General features: G+C 43.2%; 2 protein-coding genes across 5 annotated transcripts in view; both read right to left on the reverse strand.

Annotated features, from left to right (window-relative positions):
• The window catches only part of CCDC180 (coiled-coil domain containing 180), a 42492-nt gene extending 24872 nt beyond the window's left edge, over window positions 1-17620 (reverse strand). For all 4 annotated transcript variants that reach the window (XR_002086490.2, XM_059715634.1, XM_019475865.2 and 1 more), the window contains exons 1-18: window positions 17547-17620; window positions 13926-14052; window positions 13183-13376; window positions 12194-12276; window positions 11256-11365; window positions 11024-11152; window positions 10742-10852; window positions 9612-9707; window positions 8536-8699; window positions 8168-8287; window positions 7194-7273; window positions 6587-6675; window positions 5511-5633; window positions 4097-4270; window positions 2452-2567; window positions 1061-1187; window positions 687-726; window positions 260-591 (exon numbers count right to left, since the gene is read on the reverse strand). Coding sequence is in view for 3 of the 4 variants with exons in the window: in XM_059715634.1 (XP_059571617.1) it covers window positions 260-591; window positions 687-726; window positions 1061-1187; window positions 2452-2567; window positions 4097-4270; window positions 5511-5633; window positions 6587-6675; window positions 7194-7273; window positions 8168-8287; window positions 8536-8699; window positions 9612-9707; window positions 10742-10852; window positions 11024-11152; window positions 11256-11365; window positions 12194-12276; window positions 13183-13376; window positions 13926-13994 (2157 nt within the window). In the remaining variant the exon portion in view is untranslated. The remainder of the gene's footprint in view (window positions 1-259; window positions 592-686; window positions 727-1060; window positions 1188-2451; window positions 2568-4096; window positions 4271-5510; window positions 5634-6586; window positions 6676-7193; window positions 7274-8167; window positions 8288-8535; window positions 8700-9611; window positions 9708-10741; window positions 10853-11023; window positions 11153-11255; window positions 11366-12193; window positions 12277-13182; window positions 13377-13925; window positions 14053-17546) is intronic.
• A 2673-nt stretch (window positions 17621-20293) lies between these two features.
• SURF6 (surfeit 6) lies at window positions 20294-24944 on the reverse strand. The gene is made up of 5 exons (XM_006260890.4): window positions 24849-24944; window positions 24371-24624; window positions 23528-23743; window positions 21731-21816; window positions 20294-21073 (listed from the first exon to the last, which is right to left on the reverse strand). The coding sequence occupies exons 2-5, from the start codon at window positions 24462-24464 to the stop codon at window positions 20402-20404; spliced, it is 1068 nt and encodes a 355-aa protein (XP_006260952.3). The 5' UTR covers window positions 24465-24624; window positions 24849-24944; the 3' UTR covers window positions 20294-20401.
• Between the last annotated feature and the right edge of the window lie 1506 nt (window positions 24945-26450).

Consider the following 26450-nt stretch of genomic DNA (forward strand, 5'->3'; position numbering starts at 1 on the left):
GGGCCAGATCAGAAATCCTTTTTTGGTTATTTGTTTCTACACGGGCAAAAAAAATGCAGAGAGAATAATCATATACTGATATACGAGCTTCACCATCTTACAGAGTCTAAAGCTGCACATTAAACTGTAATGGTATGCGATGCAGACCATCTCTAAGCTCACTCAGTAAGGAATCAAATGTGGTTTGTATCTATAAACATCACCAGGTTTTCACTTGTGCTGAGGCTGATCAATTTTTATGAAAAAAATATAGGCCTACCTCAGGAAGAGTGCCTTGCAAATCATCTTCTTTACACTCTTGATTCTCTTCATCCTCAAATATTTCTGCTTCTTCCCTTTGTTGTGCAAAATTATCACTTTCTTCTAACTGATCAGTTCCTTCACTTCCTTCAGCAGAGCTCTCCCCAGCCCCTTGATTTTCTGCTTCTTCAGCTTCTTGTGCTAAGCTCTCCTTATCCTCACCTGCATTTGTTTCCTCATTTTCTTGTTGGAGGCTCTCGGAACATTGCTCTGCTTCTTCGCTTTCTCTTGCAAAGCTCTCAGCCTCTTGCTGCTCTTCTGTATTTTCAGTTTCTGAATCTTCCACTAATTCTTCCCCACAAAAAGAGGGCAGAAGTTTCATCGGTCACAATCCAAACAAACACAGTTAAAACAATAAGACAATACTGGTACTATTGAGTCATTACCTTGCTCTTCAGAGGCAGAGCCTGTCTCCTCCGGCAAGCCCTAACAGGAAAAAATAACGACAACTTGCTTGTTTGGAATAATGTTAACACCATATCAATTCCCCAAATTAAATCTATTCCACCAGTGTGTGAATGTTTAAACTGTTAAAAGGACAATTTTCTTGCCATTTTCCAGTTGGTCTAATAGAAGGCATAATTTTGGAACCAAGAGTTCTAGTTTTTTGTATGTCATAATGTTTAAACTGGACTTTTTTACCACTGAAAAGAATCCTTTGTAAATGTATAGCTTTTGAAAGATTAAGTGAACATTTCCCAAAGGTGAACATCTAACACACCAGCAGAATTTTAATCCACCCTGTTTGTTTTGTTTGTACCTGTTGAAAGACTTCCTTTACGTTAAAGTATTGGCTGATGGATGTGCTATATGCAATCAGTTCCTTCAGTATGGCTTCTGGATAGGCTGCTACTCTCTCCACTATGTCTTGGTGGTAGGCTTCATACCTGCCAAATAGCAGATGGTTATTGAAGAGACTTCATTACACAATTTAACACAACTAAAAGGTGAATATAACATATTTCTATCAGCTTCTAACTTCCTCAAAATCTTATGAGCTCCCTGGGGCAGGAACCTATTACTATTCCGCATTTGCACAGCACCTAGTACAATTAGGTCCTGGTCTCTGGGGCTCCTAGGCACTGCCACAATGCAAACAAGGAGAATAAATTAAACTAAAAACGATATAATAAATCTCCTCTAAAGGTTTGAAATATGTCTCGCTACTAGCTTGTAACAGACCACTGGATCGTGACCTAAGCCTTGTGGTGACAGACGAGAAATAAAAAACTACTACTCAAGATTAGGTATGTGTTTGGATAGATGACTTGTACCTCTGAAGCTGTCATCCTATCCTCACCCGCATGAAGATTTGCGGTGTTCAGATGTTTATAAAAGTGATTTTGGTGAATATTAGAAGTGCTGAATTAACATGCCTGGATTATCCATGCAACAGATACAAAATATAACTGTTCCAGACAACTGCCTTTGTAATATATCTCAACTTTGATATGGAGAGATCGCTTGCTGGGCATGAAAAGATACTACATACTTTGTCTAGGCTTCTTTGCTAAGATTTTCCACGTGAAGACCCACTTGTGGCAACTCTGACTGTCACTTTTAATGATGCAAACATCTGTTTACCAGAACCTGAACTGAAAATTATACCTGGTCCATCTGTCAGTTAGAAATAACTCTGGTTGCTGGAAACTTGTGTCCTTTAATGAGTGGCCTCAACATGACATTTTTAGCATAAATTAATCTCTTGACCAATGCAAGCCCATTATCCAGAATCTTGAATTTCTGGTTCCACTGCGTTTTCTTGTGATTAAATCATGAATTTATCAGGACAGAATGTTATGAGGTTACTTAGCGCAATATATAATACAAATGATGTCAATCCAAGAAATCCTACCTAAGGTATCTTTCTTAAATTGTACATTCATTTTTCTTGGTGTTTGCCCTTACTCTTTAAAAAAAGCTGAGTTTTAAAGAGCATCAATAAGGTTTTTTGCCTTTTCCAACCAGGTACAAAAAGGTCAAAGAGTATCTTAGTTTACCTTATGCTTCATGCAGATGAAGTAACAAATAATGCTCTTCTACAACCACATTTAAAACACAAGCGCAAACATGACAAGAAGGGTATTACTAAGCATTGGCCATCCTTCACTCAGCACGCTGTTCACTACTCTTTCACTCCTGAATGCATACCCAGCTCTAATGTCATCCAGGGAAGAAAAGGCCCTTTCCAAATGACTTGTCAGTTTTGCTTCGTTGCTCTGTATCCTCAATTTATCCAAAATTATATCCAGATTAAGTTCCTGTATCTAGGCACATATGAAAAAAAACAATCATCATAAAGGGGTAAAATATCCAAACATTTCTTATTGATTTAGATTTTTAATGAATAAATGTCCAAATATTTAAATGAGAATTGTTTAGTTTAAAAAGCCTCCAAATTTGATCTACCATGTCCCTAGTTCCTTCTTTCTGCATGAAGACAATCGCTGTCCCAAAATGTAAGGGTGCCTGTAGACGTGCAGACACTGCTCTGATGTGCCTTAGTGTGTTGAATGAGCTTTAGTTAAAGCGCCCTGCCATTGTGAAGCATTGGATGCTGAATACATGACTGCTGCAGGCACTTTAATTAGAGCAGCTCTTGGAGCTGCTCTAATTAAAGCACCCTCCCTCTAGAGCATGTGTAAAGATGCCCTACCAATCCCCCTTAAGAGGACTGTTTTTGGTAGCATTATGTACATGGGTCCAGCTCTATGTGAATGGTAGAGAATAACAGAGAAGAAAATGTATCTAAATGAAGTTTTCAAGATCTTGAAACAGTAAAACAGTAAGCACATGTCATGTGGGCGTTATAAGCCTTGTCTCCAAGGCTACCGCTCATAAGCAAACACAATGCTTGTCACTCACCGGAGCAAGAGAAGTAAAGTCTATCTGACAAAAACTGATTGCTTGCATCAGGCATTTTGTATCAGCCAAAGAATCTGCTGGCAAAGGAAGTGGATTCCCCAGCTACCTTTGGGGTCTAACTGATACCTGCACTCTAAGTGGTCCGCTATTCCAGGACTAAAAACAATTACTGGGTCTGCCCAGCAGCTAGCATCTACCTGAGCAAGGCAGTGATGAAGACATTACAAGTGAGTATGCTTCAGTCTCAAGCCCCACATGGTTTGCTCTGCCTGGTGACTGGCATCAAGCAGCAGCAGCTCATCTAGTCTTTAAATGTTAAAGCAAACATGCTGGCAATGGGATCAGTGATGGAAACAAAAAAAAGCCCAGTCCAGTCTTCCACATAAGTAGTCAGCTACAAGAAGTACCTACTGCTTCGACTGCATATTTCTGCGGCAAGAGCCATCCCAAAAGGGTCAAATTGGGGAGGTCCTGCCTGCTGTGTTTCCAAAAGGTGGCTGGTATGAACATCATGTGAAGAGTAAGAACAAAGCCTTGAAAAATACCCTTTCTTGCAAGTCAAAGGACACAATAATCTAGTAACTGGGTAAACATGCAAGGTCCTGCAGTGACACAATACCCTCCTTTTGAATGTCTATATGCAATAATATGCAAGTAACATATAGTTGTAAGCAATAGCTACTAGAGATGGAAAATACTGTTTAGACATATGAGATCATTCTCCCATCATGAATAAGATAAAGTTTCCTTTATAAATGATGTATCAGATGTGAAACAACTATTATATTTAGTAATATGCAACCACCTTCCAAGAGCAAAAATCATTTATAAACACCTAATTTTCATTTGCCATAAAGTAGATTCTTTGAATACCCAAGACATCTTTGGGCAACAGCATTCCCCTTACACCACAGCAGCGCTAGGTCTGTACCTGATTTTGGTTTTCATGTTTTTGACGGCACTCCTTCAGTTTCATCTGAAGCTCATTTTCTTGCTGGGTCAGGTTGAGTTGATGCACATCCCAAAGGACAAGAGCTTCCTGGAAATATCTGTACAAGTCTTTGCAATCCTGTTCAGTCAGTTTAGCCAGATCCTCAAAGTCTCTCTGAAGCAATTACATTAAGAGAATCAGTTATTATTAAGTTATTATTAAACTGGGAATAGAGATGGAAGTATAGAAGGATAGATGACTTGTCATGACTACTTGGATGCATTCCACAAAGATCTGTCACAGCTGAAGGTACATCATAAAAATAAAAAAATACTATCTTCTTTCATGGCATTGGTATCCATTCTGTGTTTATGGGTTTTAGATTACCACCACTATTGCCCAACCCAACAATATCATTTCTAACAGTACCACTTTCAGTAACATAGCATGTCAGTAGAGTATGTGGTAACAGGAGAACCACTCTGCTATTGATAGTGCTTTGATACTATGAGGCTGCATTCAGCCAAAGAGCCTGGAAAGATACATGAAATGTGCAGTTTGGGGTGTGAAAAAATGACTGCACAGACTCTGAATCTGGACTCTTCTGGTTTCCTTTTTAGTATCATAATCTCAGTGAGCATTTTTCTTACACTGATGAAATCAAAACAAGGTGTCAATGAGCCTTGGCTATTACATAAATGATAGTAAGTACCACTGTGACAGAGTAGTCCAAGCCCATGAATGGAAAAGTAGCTTTCAAGCTTCTAATAGTCATGTGTGAATATATCAACATCAAACTAACTTCATGTGTGACCTCTGAAATGTATGTGCATGCAAAGGTGTATACACTAACAAACATACAGAGCTAAAGTTCTGTTCATTTACCATAAAATGTATCTATGTTTGGTGGAAAATACAGTAAATTCTAATCTTTTCTACATGTACTATAATTAACATAGCCCAGGTAAAAACAACTGACAGTGTAAAGACCAACACAAACCAATAAAACATTATTGTTTTTCCTTCTTTATCTTTCCACTTATATATCAATTTCCATCTTATGATCTCAAAGATCCTGCAGCAACTCAAGTGTCAGAGGCAGTAAAAATCCAAATTTTCCAGTACCCATCCTTTGCTTGATCTAAAAGACCATCTTTCCCCCACAATAACAGTAATCACAAAGCCATCTACAAACTTGAGTACAACAGGGCAACAGTTTTCACCTGTAGCCACTGCAAAAGTAATTCTCAACAAAATAAACTATCTATCTATCATTGGATCACCCGAATTCCCTATTTAGGAGGCATGCAATAATGCTATCATGGCACTCTCTCTAATAAAATATCAATACAGTTGCAGCACAGATGTTGGATATGACTACTCCACATAATAAAAATGGCTTTAATAACCATACATCCATTTGCTCCAGTTCTTCTTCAAACTGACTTTGTAGATTCCCAATCAGCTGGAAGAATTCAGGGTTCCCAACTTTTTCAGCCTCTTCCTCTGTGCAAACCTTCAAATTCAACAGTTTATTCTAATGGAAAAGAAAACTGAGTTATTGACATTTACCTGATATGATAGTTTACATACTACATGGGTCCAATGGGTTTCAACCTCGACATTCATTCTTTCATTTTAAAGTGGGAGCCTTAGAAATATTTAAGCATCCAACATCAGGCTTTTTTCCCCGGAAGAAAACCTGAGTGAAGGAATTTTAAGCTTGGTATAGTCTGTGGATGTACATACTGAGAAAACATATATTCATATTTTGTTAAGAACACTATTTTTATGAGCTACTATATGAAACAATCTGTAACAGTTTCAGAAAAGCAATGCCTGTGTAATATTTGGATCCTGTGACTGAGCTGTAAATACTACTACATAATTTGCAAAAATGTATTCCTTGTACTTATTTACAAGACCAGGTCTGCTCCATCTGTTAGGCACTCAAACAGTACTTACTTGTGATCCAATCCCAACCTACTCAAATCCTTGCAAAACAGTTAACATGTCTACTTTTGTTATGCACCTATATCGTTGCCTTAAGATTAAGTCAGAGAAAGCAGTTAAAAGGAGAAAGACTCATCACCCTGTTACATAACTGTTTTTTGAGGGACTCAAGGAAGCTGGAGGGCTAGGCACTTGAAAGGTAGAAGCCTTTGCTATCCAAGCAGGAAGGTCCCAAGGTCACCTGGCAAGTCAGTGGCAATGCTGGGGTCTTAACTCTAACTGCATCCCTGGAGAAGGTTCTCTTCACTAAGTTAAAATTTGTTACTGCTGGCCCTGCGCATTCCAGATGCAAATGCTAGGTGGTGGCAGTAAAAAAAACAACAAACTTTATGAATAATTGTGGTTGCCAGGCCAGAATAATTTGGTTTGATTCTGGGTCTCCAAACTAGACATTATCATGATAGCAGATTACATGCTGCTACAAAATAATCTTCAAGGGCTGATGAAGTCAACAATGTTGAGACTTGTGACATTAACCTTGCACTTCTGTACTTCAGACAAACATTCTTGCCAGACTCTCTCGTAGTGGAGGCGAATTCTCATCATACACTGCACATTGTGGGTATCTTTTGAAACAGAAAAGAGAAAAAAAAAGTTCAATGTGAAGAGTTCACTATTTCATATCACTGAATTCATGAACATGACTGAAACAGCTGTATCTAGCCCCTTTTCCCTGATAGCACCCTAGCCCCTGGCCCTCAGATATCAGGCTTTATTAGCCAGTATAGTATCCCTGGCTGGATTCTACTCGCATCTTTTTGCCATAATTCTTAGAAACAGTGGCTTATTACTTATTAGGTGCTTGCAATATGCTTGCTGTTAAATAACCTACAAATGAAAAAAGACAGCACCTGCCCCGGATAGTTTACAATCTAAAATACACAACACATAGCAAGAGAGGCACACTGTAAGATTCAGAGAAAGGAATCACTTTAGAAAAGCTTCCGTATTATTCTGAAGATGAAAAAAGACTATAGAAGACCACAAGGACAGCAAAGATATACAGCCAAAAGGTACAGTTTGGTCACTGTCCAAGAAACAGAGATGATTGATTCTCAGTCATTTCAGTGATTTCCTTGCTTACCTATACGTTTGTTTAAAGCCGTAAGAGATTCATACCATTCATTTATCTCAGCTTTTTTGTGTGTTGAAGGCAAAAAATCACTACCAAAATAGAAAACAAGAGTCACATATCTTCAAACATAATCCAGTCTCTCAGTAGGTTAAAACTATTAGCTTGTACAAGAGCACTATTGAATTTCCACATTTTATTGGCTGGAAGACAGACTTTCAGCCAAATCAAGGCAAAACCATCAAGGCAACTGCAATTCTGACAAAGCAGCTGCTGTCTGCAAATGAACTACAGTGTCATCTGGTTAGTTGTGGTAGTGTTGGAGTGATGTTGTAGTCGTGATGGTCCTGGAAATATGAGGTAAGGACTTTTTTGGGAGGGTGATATCTTTTTTTTTTAAAACAACCGTCTGCTGCAGCTGCTCCTGTGAAAGATATCACCCTCCAAAAAGCCTAGCCATCTGTTTAGCTCCCATTTAAAAATTTAAACCAAAATGGATCAGTATTTTAAATTTACATTGTTTAACTAAGTTACACACATACATGCTCCTTTAGGATGACGGGAATCTCAACAAGACAAATGTAAGATTTCCTTCACCTACTCTACCAGTTATTTATAATTTATATCGTATTAGACATACCAGTCTCACATTTCTCGAACCAACACCACCATTTTAAATCAAACCAATTTTGGGTCATGGAATCTTACTTAATCATCCATCCTTAGCTTTTACTATTTCTATTATACTTTCAGTGTCAATGACTATCCTTGCAGCTACTTTAAGATAATAACAATGGTACATTTAACTCTCAAAATCTGACCAATAAAAATCAAAAGCCCTCTCCTTCTCCTCAACTCTCAAAGATTTATTTAAAAAAAGAAGTTGGAGCCTGATTCACTGCTGTGTTACTCCATTTCACAAAGGCTAATCAGGCTCTTTATTCACTATATAAGAAATGCTGTTATTACTGTCACTCACTCCATACCTAAGATGCTGCAGAAGTTTCATTCTCTGGCTATCAAGTGAAATCTGTTCCTTTTTCATATTCTCCAAGTCTCTTTTTACTTCCGGGGGGTTCTGTATCTCCTCACTTTCCATAAATTTTCTGCAGAAAACAAATGTACACTGAAGTAACATGTTTAGAGCAAGTTATATCTTGAAACCTAAAAATGACTTGGACCTATATAATTCTCAGTCATTAAAAAGGATGCCCTGATAGTATAATGGCCAAAAAGACTTTCAGATTCACAATGGGAGCAGAATCAAAGATCATCCGTAATAGAAGCACAGACGACATCTGTTAATTTAATTTCATTCAGACTCCAAAACATAATTTGTTGCACAACTTCACACCTGAAACTATGTACCACATAATCCTTCTGCATGATCTTCCAGGCCTTCACCCTGTCTTGCCATTTGAACCTTAGAGATAGCTCCTTCTTCAGGTCTGCCTCCATCAGATTAACAAATAGCCTGGCAATTGCCCTCCGATTGGCCAGTAGGGCTTGGTTAATCATCTGTGTATTACAAGATACAAAGAATGATAAAGGTCACTGCAAGACACAAAAAACACTGAAGCTACAGATTTTTTTAGGCATTGCAATGCACTGAACTAGAAGAGAGAGCTGGACGAAGAGTAGGGAAATGGGGAGCATTTTGTACAAAGAAGATGGATGTTTGACTTCTTTGGAACAACAGAGCTGAACAAAAAACAAAAAAACCCAATCATTCAAACACTGCACAACAGCCGTACACACACTTTGCAAGGGTTTTGGTCTCCCTTGGAAGCAACAGTTATTATCCACTGATTGACTTATGATGGTCAAGAAATGTCCCACAGTTGCGGAGCTGCAACAGTAAGGGATTTCTTGAAAATGTCTAGTTTAGGAACAGCCCCACTGGCAAGATACTCAGCACAATTGTCCTGTTGGCTGATTTGGCAAGAAACATGCCATAAATTTAAAAAAATGCTGAAATAAACACTCCTATGCAATGCAAACAGTCAATTACACAATGACCAAATGCTTTGATGTTGATCAAATCACTCAGTGAATACTTAGCTTGAGGGAACTGTCAATTTTAAGTGAGAACAGTTTCTTTTTCTAATGGCAAAGTATGAAGTATAGAGAAAGAATCTATACATTTAGTAACAGAATGATCTGTTTAGCACTGAAAATATTAACATATGTTGGTGAGGTGAGACTGCACCTACATTGATGTTGAAACAGCAATTAAGAGAAATGATGATTTAATTCTTGCACCTTTTCAGTGCTAAGAAGTTGTGATAGGACTGGAAGCCAGGTAAGGAGAGAGAAGAATATTTTTAGTCTGAAAAAGGATGAAAAAGGTTCCGTCAAGCCTTCCGGTATACAGAGAATATTTCTGTTTGCTACTTTCTGAGGCACCTCTTATACAGAGGAATGACTTACCATGGCTTCATTATGTATAAATCTGTGAATATCAGGGGGTAAAAGATAGGCTATATCCTCCAGAATCTTGGTGCATTTCTTCAGAACATCTTTTATCTAGGAAACCAAAGGGGAGAGAAAAATGAAAGCCCAAAGTATCCATGATTCTTAAGTAGGAAGTGATCTAAAATCAGACATAACTTATTTTTTCTACAAAAAATACTTGCTTGAATGTAATATAACAGCACAGATGAGTTCAGAACTAAATGTAAGATTTTAAAATACACCAATTGATTTTTTTTCTTCTAAAACTTGGCAATGTTAATGTAAAATAGTGACTAAAATATTAAATATCACCATTAATTGATCAATAGCTTTCTAATGTGCCTCACACTAGGAAGATCATTACAAACAGGTTGTACAGAAAAGTAAATAATTGAATCAACTTCATATTAGAAATCTAAAGCAAAGCTTGTGTCTTGTTTTACTAATCAGAAGTTAGGTCTTCTCTGGTTCTCTCTGAAATTAAACAGATAACAGATAAGTTGCCAGTTTTGGTGTCTGATATACATATAAAATAAGGGTATGTCCACACTGTATTCAGAGGTGTGATTGCAGCATCTCTGCAGTCTGGCTAGTTTGGGTACCAATAGCGATGAAGATTTACAGGCGCGCACTTCAAGAAAGCACCCAGGGTGCTGTTTGGCTAGGTACAGCTCCTGCTGATAGCCCAGACCACTTTGACTTCGCTGCTACTGGTATCTGAGCTAACCAGATCTCACAGGCTTACATGTGCAGCAATCTTGATTGTAGCATAAACATACCTAACAGTGAAAGTTAGGGGCATGATCACAGTTTGATACTAAACAAACATGGAGAGGCTAAAGGAGAAGTGAGACATTTCCTATGCTCTTGCATGGCTTCCTTGCATCTTGATTGCAAAGGTCTGTGAGGGAAGCAAGGACTGTATTGCTGGCATGCTTCTCTCACTGTCTGTTTCAGGTGGATGCCAAAGGAAAGAGTAATCAAGCAGAAGGCAATAAGCACCAGATCATTAGCCTACAGAGTAAGTTATTCACTGTTCTTTATCCAGGGCTGGAGCAAATCCTTAGTGCAGTGCTTAATTAATACTCAAGCAAACAAAAGCTCACCTTCTCTGCTCGATCCACTTCATACTTGTTTAAGGTTTCATCCATCTCTCTAATCCACTGCCTTCTGTGCAATAAGTCTTGGGTGATATCATCCCATAACTGCCCAAAGCTCTGCAAGAAGGAAGGAAATGTCAGTCCCATTTGAAAATCTAAAATGAAAAACATAACTTTGGCAAGAGGTAGAATGATACAATATGCAGCCAGACACACAGATACAGATAGCTGACAGAGTAAAAAAGAATTGAGCTGGGAATGGAGATTGCATCAAATGCATTGCCTTACTTCAATTGAGAAGGCTTCCAGATCACTGTCACGTTCAATCTTCTTTAAAAGAAGTTCAATTTTTCTATTAGATTCTGAGAGTTTTGTCAAAAGCAACGTTTCGGTCTCCAAAATGAAATGTTCCATTTCCTGAAACAGGCAAGTATACTGGGTACTAAATCAGATACTGGGTACTAAGTCCTGACTCCTGTACATCTTCCCCAATGACCAAGAGAGGAAAGCACAGTCTTACCGTCCCAATGCAGGCTAACTCCTGTTGCATCATAACCACTGCTTCATTGTGACGGCCTTGCCTGCCCTTTGAAAGGCGCTCAATGATATTGCTGTTTGTTTTCTCAGGAACTGCCAGGGAAAAAAAATACAGATGATGTTGACTGCTGGTACTGCAGCACCGTGTTTAGGCTAGCCCCTGCCTGGCAAATCCCACACCTCCACTGTTCCACCCCACTGTAAGGAAGTAAGCACTATGATATATAAGCAAGTATAAATTAGTTTTTAAAATTGGGTACTGCTTAATTCACGGGAGTTATACCTCAAGTCCAAAAGGGTTGAGATCCACTGCTCTAACCCCAAAAGAATCCTTAAGCAATATTTAAGTTAAACTGATTCTTTCCAGGAAGTAAAAAAGGGTGGAGAGCATTGGCAAATGGTGGAGAGAATTTTAAAAGACAACCCTAACTGAGATGTCTAAGTGCAATAAATATTTGCCCATTCATTTTTTATAAAACAGTGTAGACGAGTCTTTCATGTCATGGGGAATCTAAAAAGATTTAGGTGAATAAATAATGTAAAGAATGGTCATCTAAAACCCAAGTAACTAGATTGCAATAATTAATGTTTCTGTTGTGGACCAGAATACGCAAAATTTGACCTAAATACAAACTTGGGATAAAGATGTGGAACATCACTGACTTCAGACACCTGGGTTTGTACCTATGGTAAATTAATTCTAACCCAAGTGATCAAATAGCTACAAAATATAATAACGTTTCTTTGCATATTCCCTCACCTCCATTTGGAAAATCCCTACCAAAGCCTAATAAATAAGTCAGGTATTTTTTGAGACAGATTTTATACTTCCCAACCCTTGTTTCAATGTGAGTCACTAAATACGTGGTAGATCCTAAAAGTGCAGATTAGAACATATGAAATTAAGTGAATACAATTTACTAATTAAATCAGCGAGGCCTCTGACTTCCTGGGCTGCAATCACATCTTCACTTTCCTGAACTTTTTGAACTACTGTAGCTTCTCTGAAATGGAAACAGAAAACAGGTATTTAGCAGAAGAAACATTGCTCACATTTTATCAACGCACTAGAGGCAGGAACCAGGAAAATATAAATGCATTAGATCTGTTAATTCAGTTGTTACTTGGATTTTTGTTTTATTTAATTTCTGGTTATTGTAGAAGCTTAATCTATGGTTACACTTTAAGCAGACTTCTTAGTCTCTCTCCATGTGAATAATAGTTCCCCCTCCATTGGTTCTCTTCCACAAACAGATTGCCCACTTTAGAAATCAAAAGATTATTTTGTAAACTGCAAACTCCACCTAAGAGCTGTAAGCAAACTATGATCTTGTACTGCCTATCACTTTCACTGTTAATAGAGATTATGCTATTGAAAAGTTATAGCTATTTTGTTAAGGGTGACTGACGCAGAAGACTCCATCTAAATCCTCCATGGCTGTATTTACTCCATTGGGCTACATGAACAATAATCCTATTTATAGCAGTGAATAATACATTGACCTTAAAGACAAAAAGAAAATAGTCTGCATAATAAGGAGCAGTCCTATTTACATAGCCATTTTTCTAACAATAACTTCAGTTTAAAGACCAATAGGAACTAGTGTACATTTCTAGACTGCTTGAAACAAGAAGGCATGTAATACATTTTGGTTCTGCTTTCTAAAATGTATTGCTTGAACTTTATTCACTTAATACTTGTAAAGTTCAGGCACAGCAAGTCAACATTTTCCTATTTAACCTGAGAAAACAGACGCTTAATAAAATAATCTCTTCAGTGCCTCAGAGAATTAGTGCCTTGATCAAAATTACAATTTAAGTGTTCCTTGTTCTCAGTTTCATGCTTGCATCTTGCTGCACCTAGTCATAAAACAGATATATTATAATAGTGTTATACTTCTAGTCCATACTTGTGGAACACTGGGTTTTCAGTGAAGTCATCATAGGGCATTCCTTCAACCCATTTCTGTTGGCGAGGAGATAACAGTCCTTTGCCAGCACACGTTTCCAGATCCTTGACCAGGGGGATTTTTCCACTGCTCACAGGAAGCTTATGCTGTGCAGCCCTGTTTCTCCCTTGTTCCAAAGAGCGTACTAAGTGCACCTTCAAAGAAACATTATCAAGCAATTACAATCCTCTTCAATCTGAACAAAAGCAAAAAAAGATCAAAGAGCTTGCAGGCACAAACACTGACAAAATATGGCATAACGATGGCAGAACAGGAGGTAAAATAATACATAATATTTGCATCTCCCATCGTTGATCCCCAGAAGTATTCTGGGAACCAAGAAAGGTTTGAAGAGACATTGCCACCAAAATTAAATACCGACAAACATAAATGTAGATGAATTTTAATAGCAAATTTAAGAATGAAATAGTGATAAGATATAAATGATGAAACAGCACAGGTAAGGCATATCAAGATAATGATGTAAAATGTGTATTCATCTAAAGGAATATGAAATCTTATCAACAGTCAAGAGAATTTAAAGTGACTTTTTCTAAGTCCTGAAGTCCTTAAAAGCCTCCAACAGGTGGCCAGCCTGTTAGGAAAAAGGGCTTTTCACCTAGGTTTCAAATTAAGTTTTAAAAGAGCGCTTATCTTGGTCCATCTGCAGATGGGTGATTCAGCCCAGAACCAGAGTACTGTACCTCATCATCGAAGATCTGCCTGTAGACTTTTCCGCTAGGAACAACACCTACTTCTCCCACCAGCACCATATTGGAAAGCACAAATAATTTCTCGGACCCTGCAGAAATTTCCTTGCACCAGCTGGAACTGGGAAGAGAAACAGAAGAAAAGGAAATAGCAAAGGACACTTCCAAGTTTAACAGCATTCATCTATCTGGAAAATTTGCACTTTTTATCTAGTTACAGGTCTTAAGTTTGTTATAGCCAATGAAAGAAAAATGCATTGCTTTGTTTTTCCATCTTGTGTACTGACTGGACTGGGCAGAGGAGGGGGCTTGCCTACACTTTAGCCATTTCACAATGCTGCAACATGTTACCCTGGTCCCTAAACTAGACCTAGGTATGGATCTGGGCTTCTTTTCCCAGTCAGTTTTGTCCGAGAAGAGAACAGAGAAGCATATACGTTTTAGAATAATTTTTAAAAAATTCAAGGCCAAACAGTTAAAAAGAAGTAAGAAAAAGAGAATATTCTGAAATCTGTCAAAGAACAAAATAAAAGAAGAAACCAAGTGGGTGACACCTACTGAAACAGAAATATTATTCCTTCCAAAGGGCTTTTTTAGAATAAATATATAGTCCTTCTCTTGTAAGCAACTTCATACCAATGCCTTCTACATTACTGTAGCTATGGGGAGTCCCACTGATAACAATGGACTTCTGCTTCGGTAGCAGGGCTTGGCCTTAAGGCAGAAGGCAGCCCAATTTGTCAGATTGGAGCCTTAAAGTGATGGTCAAGAAACAAGGAAGAGCACCAATACTAGGAAACAGAAACAAGCTCAGAGAGGGTGCTGCTGATGGTCCTGAAGTCCAACGCTGCAGTTGGCAAGGGGGATTCTGCAGTGTTTTGGCTCCAGATTCTAGAACTGATTCTCAACCAGGGCGCCACGGCTCCCTGAAGTGCCCCGAGATCCTTTCAAGGGTGCACTGCAACAGTTAGCACTGTCAGGGTGCGTCTATACGTGACACTACGGTGACGTAGCGACCACGTGCGTCTACACGTGACCGGCAGCTATTTTGCCGTAGCAGCGTGCTCCCTCGTTACAGTGTGCTGCTATGGTGAAATAGTGACTAAAAATAACTGTGCGCCCGGCATACAGCACAGTATGGGCTGCTACTGAGCCATGCTTTAGTACTTCCCGAAGGAGCTTCCAGAAAGAAATACTAAAGCATGGCACAGTAGCAAAGTCACTGTACGGGCACATGTAGACGTGCCCCTAAGTGTGTAAATATGATTCACAAGATAAATACAGAAATTTCATACAGGAGTCTACAGTGCTAAAACCAGTCTGCCCCGCCATGGTCTTCCTGAGTTTTTTGCATCAGAAAAATTACTATTTTTCCATTGCTGAAAAACAACTGAAAAGTTAATAGCTAGCATTTGGGGGGAGGAGGGGGGCTTGAGTCTAAAGAGGGATGCCTCGGGTCTCAAAAGGCTGGGAACCACTGTGCTCGAAGGCAGGGGAAGGGGAGTTTGCTAGTGTGCACCAACAATCCCGCATCGACTGTGGGTGCCCACATCTCAGTGCTTAATGAACAAATGCTCCAGCCGGGCACATTTTTGGGGCCTGCTGGAATGGGCAAAGCTGAGCTGCAATGGCTGTGATGAATATATATACATAATACAAAATGATGGTTGGAAGGAACCTTAGGAGGTCACATCTAGTCCAACCTCCTGTTCAAAGCAGGATCATGTCCAACTAGATCGTCCCAGCCAGGGGTTTATCTACCTGGGTCTTAAAAATCTCCAGGCATGGAGGTGCCACCACCTCTCTGGGGGGCCAGTGCTTCAGCACCGTCCTAGTGAGAAAGTTTTCCTTAATATTCAACCTCAACTTCCCTTGCTGCAACTGGAGCCCATTGCTCCTTGTTCAGTCACCTGCCACCACTGAGAACAGCCCAGCTTTGTCCCCTTCGAGACCCCCCTGCGGGGAGCTGAAGGCTGCTATTCAATCCCCCTCGGTCTCCTCTTCTGCACCCTAAACAAGCCCAGGTCCCTCGGCCTCTCCTCGCCACTCATGTCCCCCAAATGCTTTTGTTCCCTCTGCTGGACCCTCTCCAATTTGTCCACATCCTTTCTGTACCAGACAAATGTGTGCGCATCCATACACACACACACACACACACACACGTGCACACACACATGCTTCCTTTGTGCAAAAATGAAGTTTATTTCCTACGTATGGGGAGTTTTTACATCTTGAACTTTCCCTGAGCCTGATGCAGGTGCGTGAGCCGGAAAGCTTGCAGAAAAGGATTTTTTTTTAGCGATTTCTCAGTTGGTCGAACGGCAGCAGGGATCATCTCGGGACCAAGAGCTCTAAACCTGCGCAGCTCTTTCCGTCTCAGACCAACACGGCTATCACATGCACCCCCTGCCCCACACACATGTACACACTCCTGTGCACATGCACACACACACACCTGTACACCCCCATACAGACATGCACACATATATACCCACCCTCATAAACACACATGCGCACATGCATACACACATATACATGCCTGTGCATACCCCTACACACATGCACACACATATACACACTCCTGTGTGCACACACATATACGCACGCCTCCATACACACATGTGAGCACATGCACACACATATACACACTCACATGGACACACATATTCACACACACCCCGTTCACGTGTGCACATGTACACACATCTGCACACTCCTGTGCACACACACATATATGCAAACCCCCATACACACATGTGAGCATATACACACACACATATACACACTCCTGTGGACACACATATATACATTCCCATTCACACACGGGTACACATATATGCACACTCCTGTGCACACACACACACACGTGCGCACACACACACATATCCACTCCTGTGGGGACACGCATACAAACACCCCCCCATACACACACGTGCACACATACACACACACATGCCTGTGCACACACATGAACACACCTATACACACTCCTGTGTACACACATATACACACCCCATTCGCACACGCACACACATATACACACACTCCTGTGGGGACGCATACAAACACCCCCATACACACACCTATACACACTCCTGTGCACACACACATATACACACACCCCCATTCACACACGTGCGCACATGCACACACACATACATACTCCTGTAGACACACACATACCCACTCCTGTGGGGACACACATACAAACACCCGCCATTCACACACGTGTGCACATGCACACACCTATACACACTCCTGTAGACACACACGTGTGCACATGCACACACACATACATACTCCTGTAGACACACACATACCCACTCCTGTGGGGACACACATACAAACACCCCCCATTCACACACGTGTGCACATGCACACACCTATACACACTCCTGTAGACACACACGTGTGCACATGCACACACACATACATACTCCTGTAGACACACACATACCCACTCCTGTGGGGACACACATACAAACACCCGCCATTCACACACGTGTGCACATGCACACACCTATACACACTCCTGTAGACACACACGTGTGCACATGCACACACATATACACCCCCAGGGCGGATCCCGGGGCCGCTCCACCCCCCCCCCGGTACCTGCGCGGCCTCCGGCCTAGGCCCGGAGTCTCCCGGTCGCCACAGTAACGGGGGAATCCTCTCGCGAGACCTGCGGAACCCGGCGGGGAGGGGCTGTCGAGTGTTGGCTGTTGCCATGGAGACGGGAAGCCCAGCCAGGCCCCGCCCCTCCGCGCTGGGCTCCCCAGGGTCCTGCAGGCTCCCACCCCACGTGCGCTGGGCTCCCAGGGGCACGAAGGTTTCCAGCCCCGAAGAGATTGCCCCAAAGCCGCCCACCGAACAACAGCCCGGTGCCATCCTCCCTCCAGAAACCCGGTGGCCAGGAGGCCGCCCCAACGATTGCACCCGTCTAACCTTTTTTTTTAAGCAACCAAAAGTTCCCAGAGAGGAACCGGACACATCCAAGTCTGTATACGTTGCTCGTCAGATTTGCATCGGGAACGCAGAAAAGTGAGGCCTGAAAACCGTGTTGGAAGGAGCGAATCCTCGGCGGGTTTCGTTCAGGCCAATTCGGTTCCTTGGCGCGGGAACGTGCCGGCATTCGGACAGCTGGGGTTGTCTCTCGCTGTCCCTGGCCCTGCTTGGAAGAAAAGTACTGCTAGCTCCCTTAAGATTAACGAGTCACATTTTTATCTGCGATAGGACTGAAGAGAATCGTTCAAAGACCAGCCCCAAATACACTGGTAGAAAAGAGTATTACTGCAGCACATCATGCTACGCTGGAAGGTGGTAGGTGGTAAAGGGAAGCAGCCAGCAAAAGCCTTTTCTTGGGCAGGGTCGGTGTTACTCTCCTGGCAGAAGGAAACTCCTCCTCAACATTGACTCCAAGATGAACGTGGGCCGACAATGCGAGGTCACGGTCGGCAGGGCTAACCGGACCCTATCGTGCATCCACAGGTGCATCTCAAGCAGGGCCAAGGAGGTGATCCTCCCCCTCTATGTGGCACTGGTCAGGCCGCAGTTGGAGTACTGTGTCCAGTTCTGGGCACCCCACTTCAAGAGGGATGTGGACAGCATTGAGAGGGTCCAGAGGAGGGCCACCTGCACGATCTGGGGACACCAGGGCAGGCCCTACAGTGAGAGGCTACAGGACCTGAACCTGTTCAGCCTTCACAAGAGAAGGCTGAGGGGGCACCTGGTGACCATCTATAAACTCACTAGGGGGGACCAGAAGGGTTTGGGGGAGACCTTGTTTCCCCCAGCACCCCTGGGATAACAAGGAATAACAGCCACAAGTTGTTGGAGAGTAGGTTCAGATTAGACATCTGTAGGAACTACTTCACAGTCAGGGCGGCTAGGATCTGGAACCGACTTCCAAGGGAAGTGGTGCTGGCTCCTACCCTGGGGGTCTTTAAGAAGCGGCTCGATGCCTACCTGGCTGGGGTCATTTGAGCCCAGTTTCCCTCCTGCTCAGGCAGGGGGTCGGACTTCAAGATCTACAAGGTCTCTTCCGACCCGACTTCTATGATTCTATGAAGAAGGGGATTCTGTTGCTACAGAGCAGCCGTGTGAAAGCATCCAGCTTACCCAGAGTAGAGCCGGCATATGAACATTTCCCTTTCAGCCGCGGCCTGAAAACTCATGAGATCTACTCGCTTGTGGGGCTGTCAGTGGCTTATCACCAACAGCAGCGAGATGGGCTAGGACTGACTTTCCATCCCGCACGTTTTAATTGCCGTTAGGGGCTGCTTTGTGTTGGCGTGGTGGTCTGTACTTTGCAAGTGCTGCTAGCAGAGCTGAACCTCTCCACCCAGAGCTCTGCTGCTGCAGCAGAAACCCAGCTCTCCATGGGGAAGGCAGCTTCTGCCCTGCTAGTGTAATAATATGTGCAGACATATTATTATGCCCAGGCCTTCTGCAGCTGCCATGGTCCTTCCAGAGGTGCTCTTTGCACTCTGTTGGCACAGCTGAAGTGGATGTGCTGGAAACTACACAGGTGTGCACACACACTGGCAGCTGCTCTCTGATGCTGGCACTGTTATGATGACCTAGGAAAGACAAAGATCTCATTTTGAAGCCTGTTTGAACTAAGAGGGTCTGGCTGCTAACCATTAGGGGTCTCCCCTGCTTGAAAAACAAGTTTCATAGTAGCTAGGGGCAGGAGGGACCTGAACAGATCATCTCGCCTGACCCCCTGCCACAGGCAGGAATGAACGCTGGGTTCACAAGACCCCAGACAACTGATCATCCAACCTCCTCTTGAGTTTGCCCCAAGGTAGGGGCGAGGACCACTTACCTGAGAAGTTGGTTCTAGATTTTGGTCACCCTAATTGTAAAATATTGCCTTCTGATCTCTAACCTAAACCTATTCTCCATCAGCTTATGACCATTGTTCCTCGTCACCCCAGGTGGTGTTGGGGAGAAAAGGAGAGAAAAGCGTCTGCTTGCAAAATTGCTCCTAGCACCTGGGAAGCTACCTGACCCTGAGAGTCCCAGCAAAGCTAACTAAATTGCTGTCGGGGAAAGAAGCCAAGCACTACAGACACCTAGCAAATTCTGTGGGGTTTCAGATGCACTTGTATTATAGACTTAGAAATGCAGTGAAGATGGGACGCTGCTGTTTTACTCCAAAAGAGAAATGAACAGTTACAAACTCAGCAGGAAGCGATGGCTGAACACTATGAAGGTGAAAAATGTAGGGCTCATGTATGGCAAAACTGGGTGCCTACATTTAAGCAGCCACAAAAGCAGCCTGATTTTCAGAGGCATATAAGGAAACAACATAATCATGGGTGTGGGTGGGTGTAATATAAATAGCACCAGATGGATTTATCAGAGCAATTTGATAAAAGAGTTTATTAACAGATCCCAGACGAAGCCCTATGAACACAGTCTGAAAGTCCATCCCTGTGCTGAAGAGACTGGCAGCCTCAGTCTCATTTAACACCAGCTTTCTCCAGATCCTCCGGCAGGATACGACCCTTCTTCCGAGCCTTGTTCTTCTTTTTCTCTATTTTAGCCGTCTTCTTTTTCTGGATGTTCTTGCGCCGCTTGTCCTGCCGCTGCTGCATCTTCTCCACCACATGCTCAGTCCGCTTCTCCCACTGCTTCTGGCGCTGGGCTTTCTGCTTCTCCTTGCGTTTCAGGGCTGCTTTCAGACGGTCCTCGTCATCACGAATCTTGACACCTTCTGCCTTATAGAGGACATTAGTCCACTTTATTTTCTTCTCCAGCTCCCGGGCTTTCTTTTGGTCTTTCTCCTTTAGCTCCTCCAGCTTGCTCTTCCTAGCCTCCAGCCTGTTTAGCAGCTGCTTGTAGTTCTTGCCGGTCAGTGGAGTGATGTTGCCTTTCACTTTTTTCCTCTTTTCTTTTCTATTCTGTGCCTTGTTTAGCTCATTCTCATCATGGACTTCAACTCTGTTAAAGACCATCTCAGCCTTGCTCTCCTCCTCCTTGCTTTGTGGCGCCACAGTTGCAGCTACCTCCTGGGCTCCCTTCTTCTCCATTTTCTCCTTCATTTTCAGCTCCCTTTTCCGGCGTTTCTTTCTCTCCCTCTCGTATTTCCTTCGGCGCCTCTTTTCCAGCACAGCTGGAGACAGCTCTTTGTCCTGAAAGGAAAGGCAGAAGAGAATAGATGCATCAAAAGGAGCCATGCAGTACTTAGGTAGTGGATCTAAGATGCCCACAATTCCCGTGTTATAACATTTCTCAAAAGGAATTAAACATCCAAGGCTCAATTACAGCCCAGGCTTTCAGAGGTTCTGACTTCCCCAAATTGTGGCATCTCTCTCAACCCATGACCTTCACACATCTGTGAATAAGCTTCTCTCTTAGCCTCAGACTAGGCAAAGTCCACATTCCTTGCGTTCTCGTTAGTCACCGAGTCTGACTTTATTTCTCCCCTCATTTGATCCCCATTATAGTGCCCTTCCTATCTCCAGGGAGATGCCCCTCCTCAAAGCCAGTTGTATGACCAGGCCAGCAAGAATGCCCTATCTAGTTTCTCTTGCCCCTCTAAGCCATACACTATCCTCAGTTTACGCACAGGGCTCTCAATGACATCAACAGGAGTTTCCTTATAGGACAGCATTCACTAAATCCTTCTCATAGATCACTTGGCAAGTCCTGGGTTATGCAAGGCAACAGCTAAGACTCAAAGTCTCCTAATGAGAAGCCCAGCTTCATTGTCTACTTGTAGGAAAAAAAGAGAAGGAAACCCCCATCCCTCCAAAAGAAACAGAACAGCAAGTTGCTGATGCTTATACCTGACCAGAGGCTTTTTGCATCTTCTCATGTAACCTCTGACGCAAGATATTCATAGCAGAAAATGAATTGGATTCAATTTTACCACCTGGAAAAAAGACATAAGCAACTCACTTGGGACACAGCACTCGGCACATGGGAGATCTCTGACATCTTCCAATGGATTCCCTTCCAAAGCCAAGTAAATCTCTCCCTTTCGTCTGCCTGTATCCTTCAAGATTATTGACATTTTTTGGTACCACCTAAGGAGTCTCTTCCTGGCTCTGACATTTAGTGCCGCGCTGCACTGTTCAAGCTGAAAAAGCTACTTTACATCCAAACAGAAATCTTTTCACTGAAGACTGAAAGAGAAAAAGATGATTCTTATTCCTGTAAAATGCAGTTGCTCAACCAAAGACTCCTCAATGCCCTAGGGAAGCAGCTCAAACTGTAGTTCAAGGAGCAATGTCTCTTTTGCATTGGAGAAGCATATGCCAAGATGTCTAACATATATCAGCACCCATCATACTAGTCTCTGAAGACATTATAGGGTCGCTGACACATGTAACCAAATCCAGTGTGGTTGTCACTTTTAAGGGCTTTTGTCTTGACTTAAGAAGTACCAACCCTTTCTCTTTGCATCGTGTAGTTACTTTGCATCTTTTCCTGGTTCTATGGTGTAAATTTAACCCTGATCAGATTTGAGTGCCACAAACTGACTGGCTTTCTTGCCTATGTACTGGCCTCTGCTGCTTTATCACTCCATCTAGGAAGAGCACAGACCACCTGCAGATGCTTCCTCAGACTGACAAAGGGTGTTGTGCCCAAAAGCTTGCTAAGACATTTTTTTCCAAGTATCTGAATTGGTCTAATAAAAAGACAGCGGATTTACCCAAAGAACCTTGTCTATAAAAACAGGAGGAGACTCTGGAGGTAAACTAGGTTGCAAATCCATCGGGATATTATATGAACAAGGGCTGTAGGTAGCTACTGGAAATTTCAGGGTGCCAGAAAATGTAAAGTCAATGAGCAGGCAGAAGAAATGAAGAAAATAAACTTGCTTTCATGCGATTGCAGTGCCAGGTTTGTATTTTTCATCTGGTCTTCTCTATTGAATGGCTGGTCCAGGGGGAAATAATCACTCTTTCAATGTGACCAGGCACTCTAGTTGCTGAGGCCAGGCCTTGGACTAGAAGCCATACTGGCTATACAACCATTTCAAGTTCTCCATCATAAAGAAAATTTGAGAGGTGCTTAATAAGTATTATGTTTCCCGAGAACCACCTAGTGGTCACACTGTTCATCTGTTTTACGTGTCAGACTCATCATATTCTCGCTTTAAGTCGTTTTTCATAGCGAAGAGGGATTTAAAACATTTCATACCATTTTTTTTTTTTTCCCCTGAAGGAAGAGTCAGCTTCATTTTTGTCTAGTAATAGCCTCTCTGGTGATGCAGTGTTTCAATGACAAACATTGCAACAAAACATTCAAGAACCATTTGCAATGGATTTTTGATGGGGAAATATATCTAATCTAGTTCAAAATTAATAAGAAGCTTTTGCAGCATTGGGTCTGGGGCCAGATTTAAATCGGAGAGATGCCTTTCAATAGTTTTTATATGCACATCTCAAATATCCATGGGTGTAACATGACAGCTTGTCTGAGTCTCCCCCATTTGCAGTCTGATCCTGCCTCGGGACCAGCTCAGTACGTGTAAGCTACCAAATGCTCCTGACCCCACAGTTTATTGGAATGGGAAACAAAGTGAAGGCTCGGTTCAGATGGCTTTGACATACCCACGGACCCTCCAGCCCTCTTACCTGTGCCGACGTGCTCAGGTTTGCTTGCTGCTGGCCTAGCTGGGATGGATTTGCTAGCTTTTGGAGCTGTTGGCTTGGCTGGAGCAAGTTTGTTGTTATCAGGAGCCACCCGCTTCCCTGGAAAAGCTTTCGTCTTCTCAGCTTGCTTTCTGGGTTTCTTTCTCTTTTTTTTCTTTGGCTGGCTACCAGCATTTTCAGACCCAGCTGGTTTGGAAACTGAAAGGGAAAGGAAAAGTTTCCCCAGTGACCCAAGATCCTAGTGATAAAATACACTGAATTTTAATGCTGGTGTTAAACAGCGGGCCTGGCCCATATTATGCAATTTAAGTCTCGTCACTTCAATATAGTTAAGCGAGTTAGGGCATGAATTGGGCCACAACTACATTCTCCTACGTTCCTACTCCAGCAAGTCTGTAAGCGTGTGTATAGCTGTATCATGTGAATAGTCCTGGAGTGATCAGTGGGAACAATCACACTGTACACTCCTGAAATGTTTGCATAAGGCCCACATTATACTACCATTGGGTTTTGCCGGCACCCACCACAATGAACCATGATACATCACTGCTGAGGAATTTGGCTTCCAAATCTTTTGAGCCAATGGACCAATATCAACCCTCAACACATCTAACTCTTATCATCCACTCAGCAGCAAAATTTTAACTGAGAGCATTAAAAAGATGCGCAGGGCCCAGTCAGATCTGTGGACCGGCTGCAGGCCACCAGTAGTCCATGCCCCACAATTTGGGAACCACGGCCGGCATTAAGGAGTTCGGCCAAGATTTCTGGAGACAAGCTGGAGGGAGGGAAGGATCTTCACCGCACGCAACACAGATATAATACCAAATTTTCTTTTCCGGGACTCCGGGACCTCCTGGACACAGATCTTCTTCGCTAAGCTCTGCAAGTACGAGTCCTTGGCGGCCAGGCTAGCCATGGCTAGTGCAGGTCTGCAGGAGCGAAGCGTGGAAAGATGCACTCGGTCACTTCCCGACTTTGGAGGAGCTCAGGGGTAAGAGACGGCGTGCGCGGTCCACGCTCCGAGGGTCGCCTGAACGGGAGTCTGATGAAGTCCAAGGCTACAGCATCCTTCTCACCTGGAGACAGAGAAGCATCAAGGAGAGCAATAAGGAGTCTGGATCACTGCAAAGCAGGAAGGCGGCTCAGCAGCCTGCCATGCTCAGTGCTTGCCCCTCTGCAGGGGGCAGGGCACAGGATTGAGGGCAGGGCGAGAGGGGCAAGAGCAGGGGGCTGCTAGGGGCGGGCAGGAGCGATCCAGCCCGCTCTTGCCCCGGGGAAGGGCCCCAACCCGCAGCCCTACCCGCTCCCCGCATGGCCCGCGCCGGGCAGGAACCTGCATGGCCGGGCAGGCAGGGCTAACCTCCTGGCCCTGCTCTGCATTGGCGGAGCCTGCAAGGGGAGGGGAAATGCTAGGGATTGTGGGCCGGTGGCTGCACCCGCAGAGATGGAGGAGCTGCCGGCTGGGTCGGTGCATGAGCGCCGCGGGGAGCCGGGGCAAGGCTGCGTGCCCTGCCGCAGCAGCCGGGCCGGTCCCCACCTCCCCTCCCATCCCTGTGCATATCACTCCTTGGCTACTGTTGCAAACCGATTGGGATCCTCCTCGGCTGCATCTCGCCGTGGAGGCTGCAAGTGCCCCGGACCAGGCTGGTCCCGTGTCCCCCGGGGACACAGCGGGAGCTGGCTCTTCCCCTGCCCCTCTCGCACTTGCAGCCTCCAGCACTTTGGGCCATTTGCAGCACTCGGATTGTGTGTGTGAAGGGCAGATGTAGACGAGGTTCCTTGGGTGAATCTGATATCTTTTATTAGACCAACCCAAGGGCAGATGTAGCTTTCTTTCTCCGCGGCATACCGCCTGCAAGGATAGATTTTGCTCACTTGGACACCTCTGTGGTTTCGTCTGCAAGTTGCCCTGCAGTTGTTAGGCATCAAAACTCGTGGCAGAGGCGTGTTAGACCAAATAGGCGTTTGCAAAAAAAATAAAATACTGTTTGCAAATAAATATGCCTAAAATAAATCAAGGGAATAGGACGACATCCTGCTTTCCACCAAACAACTTGGAGGTAAACAGGCTCCCAACTTTTCTCTGAGCCTAATCTGCATATAAAATTAACTTCTCCAAACAGGGGATTTTACTACACCTTCAGCTCTCCTATGAAATACGGATTTTCATTTCTACCCAGGAGAACTTTTACAATCTTTTCTTCTATGCCTGGAGAGGGGTGCTTGTGCCTGAAAGCTTGCAATTTAAAGATTTTTTTTTGCAAAAATCTAGTTGATCTAATAAAAGATATCACCTCTACCATGAGTTCTGGTTCCCTTAGCAAATAAAGACTTTTTTTTGTTGCAAATATCTAGTTGGTCTAAGAAAAGATATCACCTCTGCCATGAGTTTTGGTTCCTTCTGCATCTAGACCAATACAGCTACAACCTGGATACCTGCAGTTCTTACGCTTTTCCGCATCAGCTATTCTAGATTACCTGGTAGACAGGCTCCATCCTGGGAGGCAGATTGCTTTTATTTCAGAAAACTGACTCCGCTCCATGGTGTAATGATTCTGGAAGACGGACATCTCTAGTCCAGAAGAGAATCCGCACCAGAAGGGATTCTGCAGTAGCCGTGCCAGCTGGTTTTCCTATGTGGACAAAGCCTAGGCCTCTGCCTCTGCTCAAGCATACTCCCAGCCTTATTAGTTGTTAATGTTCCACAAAATATTTAAAACCCCTCTGTATGGAAATCATTCCTCACACCTGCAGACTGGGTCTCAGGGTGTTGCTGGAGACAAGAACGATCCCCTATATTTCTATGGTGCTGTGTTATCCCCAAACACCCCAAACCCATTTTGCCAGCAACCAAAATTCACCCAGCTCTTCACTGGGACAAAGCCACTATTTTACAGCTCAC

Source organism: Alligator mississippiensis, chromosome 12 (genome assembly GCF_030867095.1).
Source record: "Alligator mississippiensis isolate rAllMis1 chromosome 12, rAllMis1, whole genome shotgun sequence".
Classification (NCBI taxonomy): domain Eukaryota; kingdom Metazoa; phylum Chordata; order Crocodylia; family Alligatoridae; genus Alligator; species Alligator mississippiensis.

Excerpts from the sequence above, each read along its gene's own strand:
- SURF6 (XM_006260890.4), bottom strand. The coding sequence starts at position 24,464 with ATGGCTAGCCTGGCCGCCAAGGACTCGTACTTGCAGAGCTTAGCGAAG. Across the intron at positions 23,744-24,370 it reads GTCCCGGAAAAGAAAATTTG|TTTCCAAACCAGCTGGGTCT; the intron begins GTATTATATCTG and ends TTTCCCTTTCAG. Across the intron at positions 21,817-23,527 it reads ACCTGAGCACGTCGGCACAG|GTGGTAAAATTGAATCCAAT; the intron begins GTAAGAGGGCTG and ends TCTTTTTTCCAG.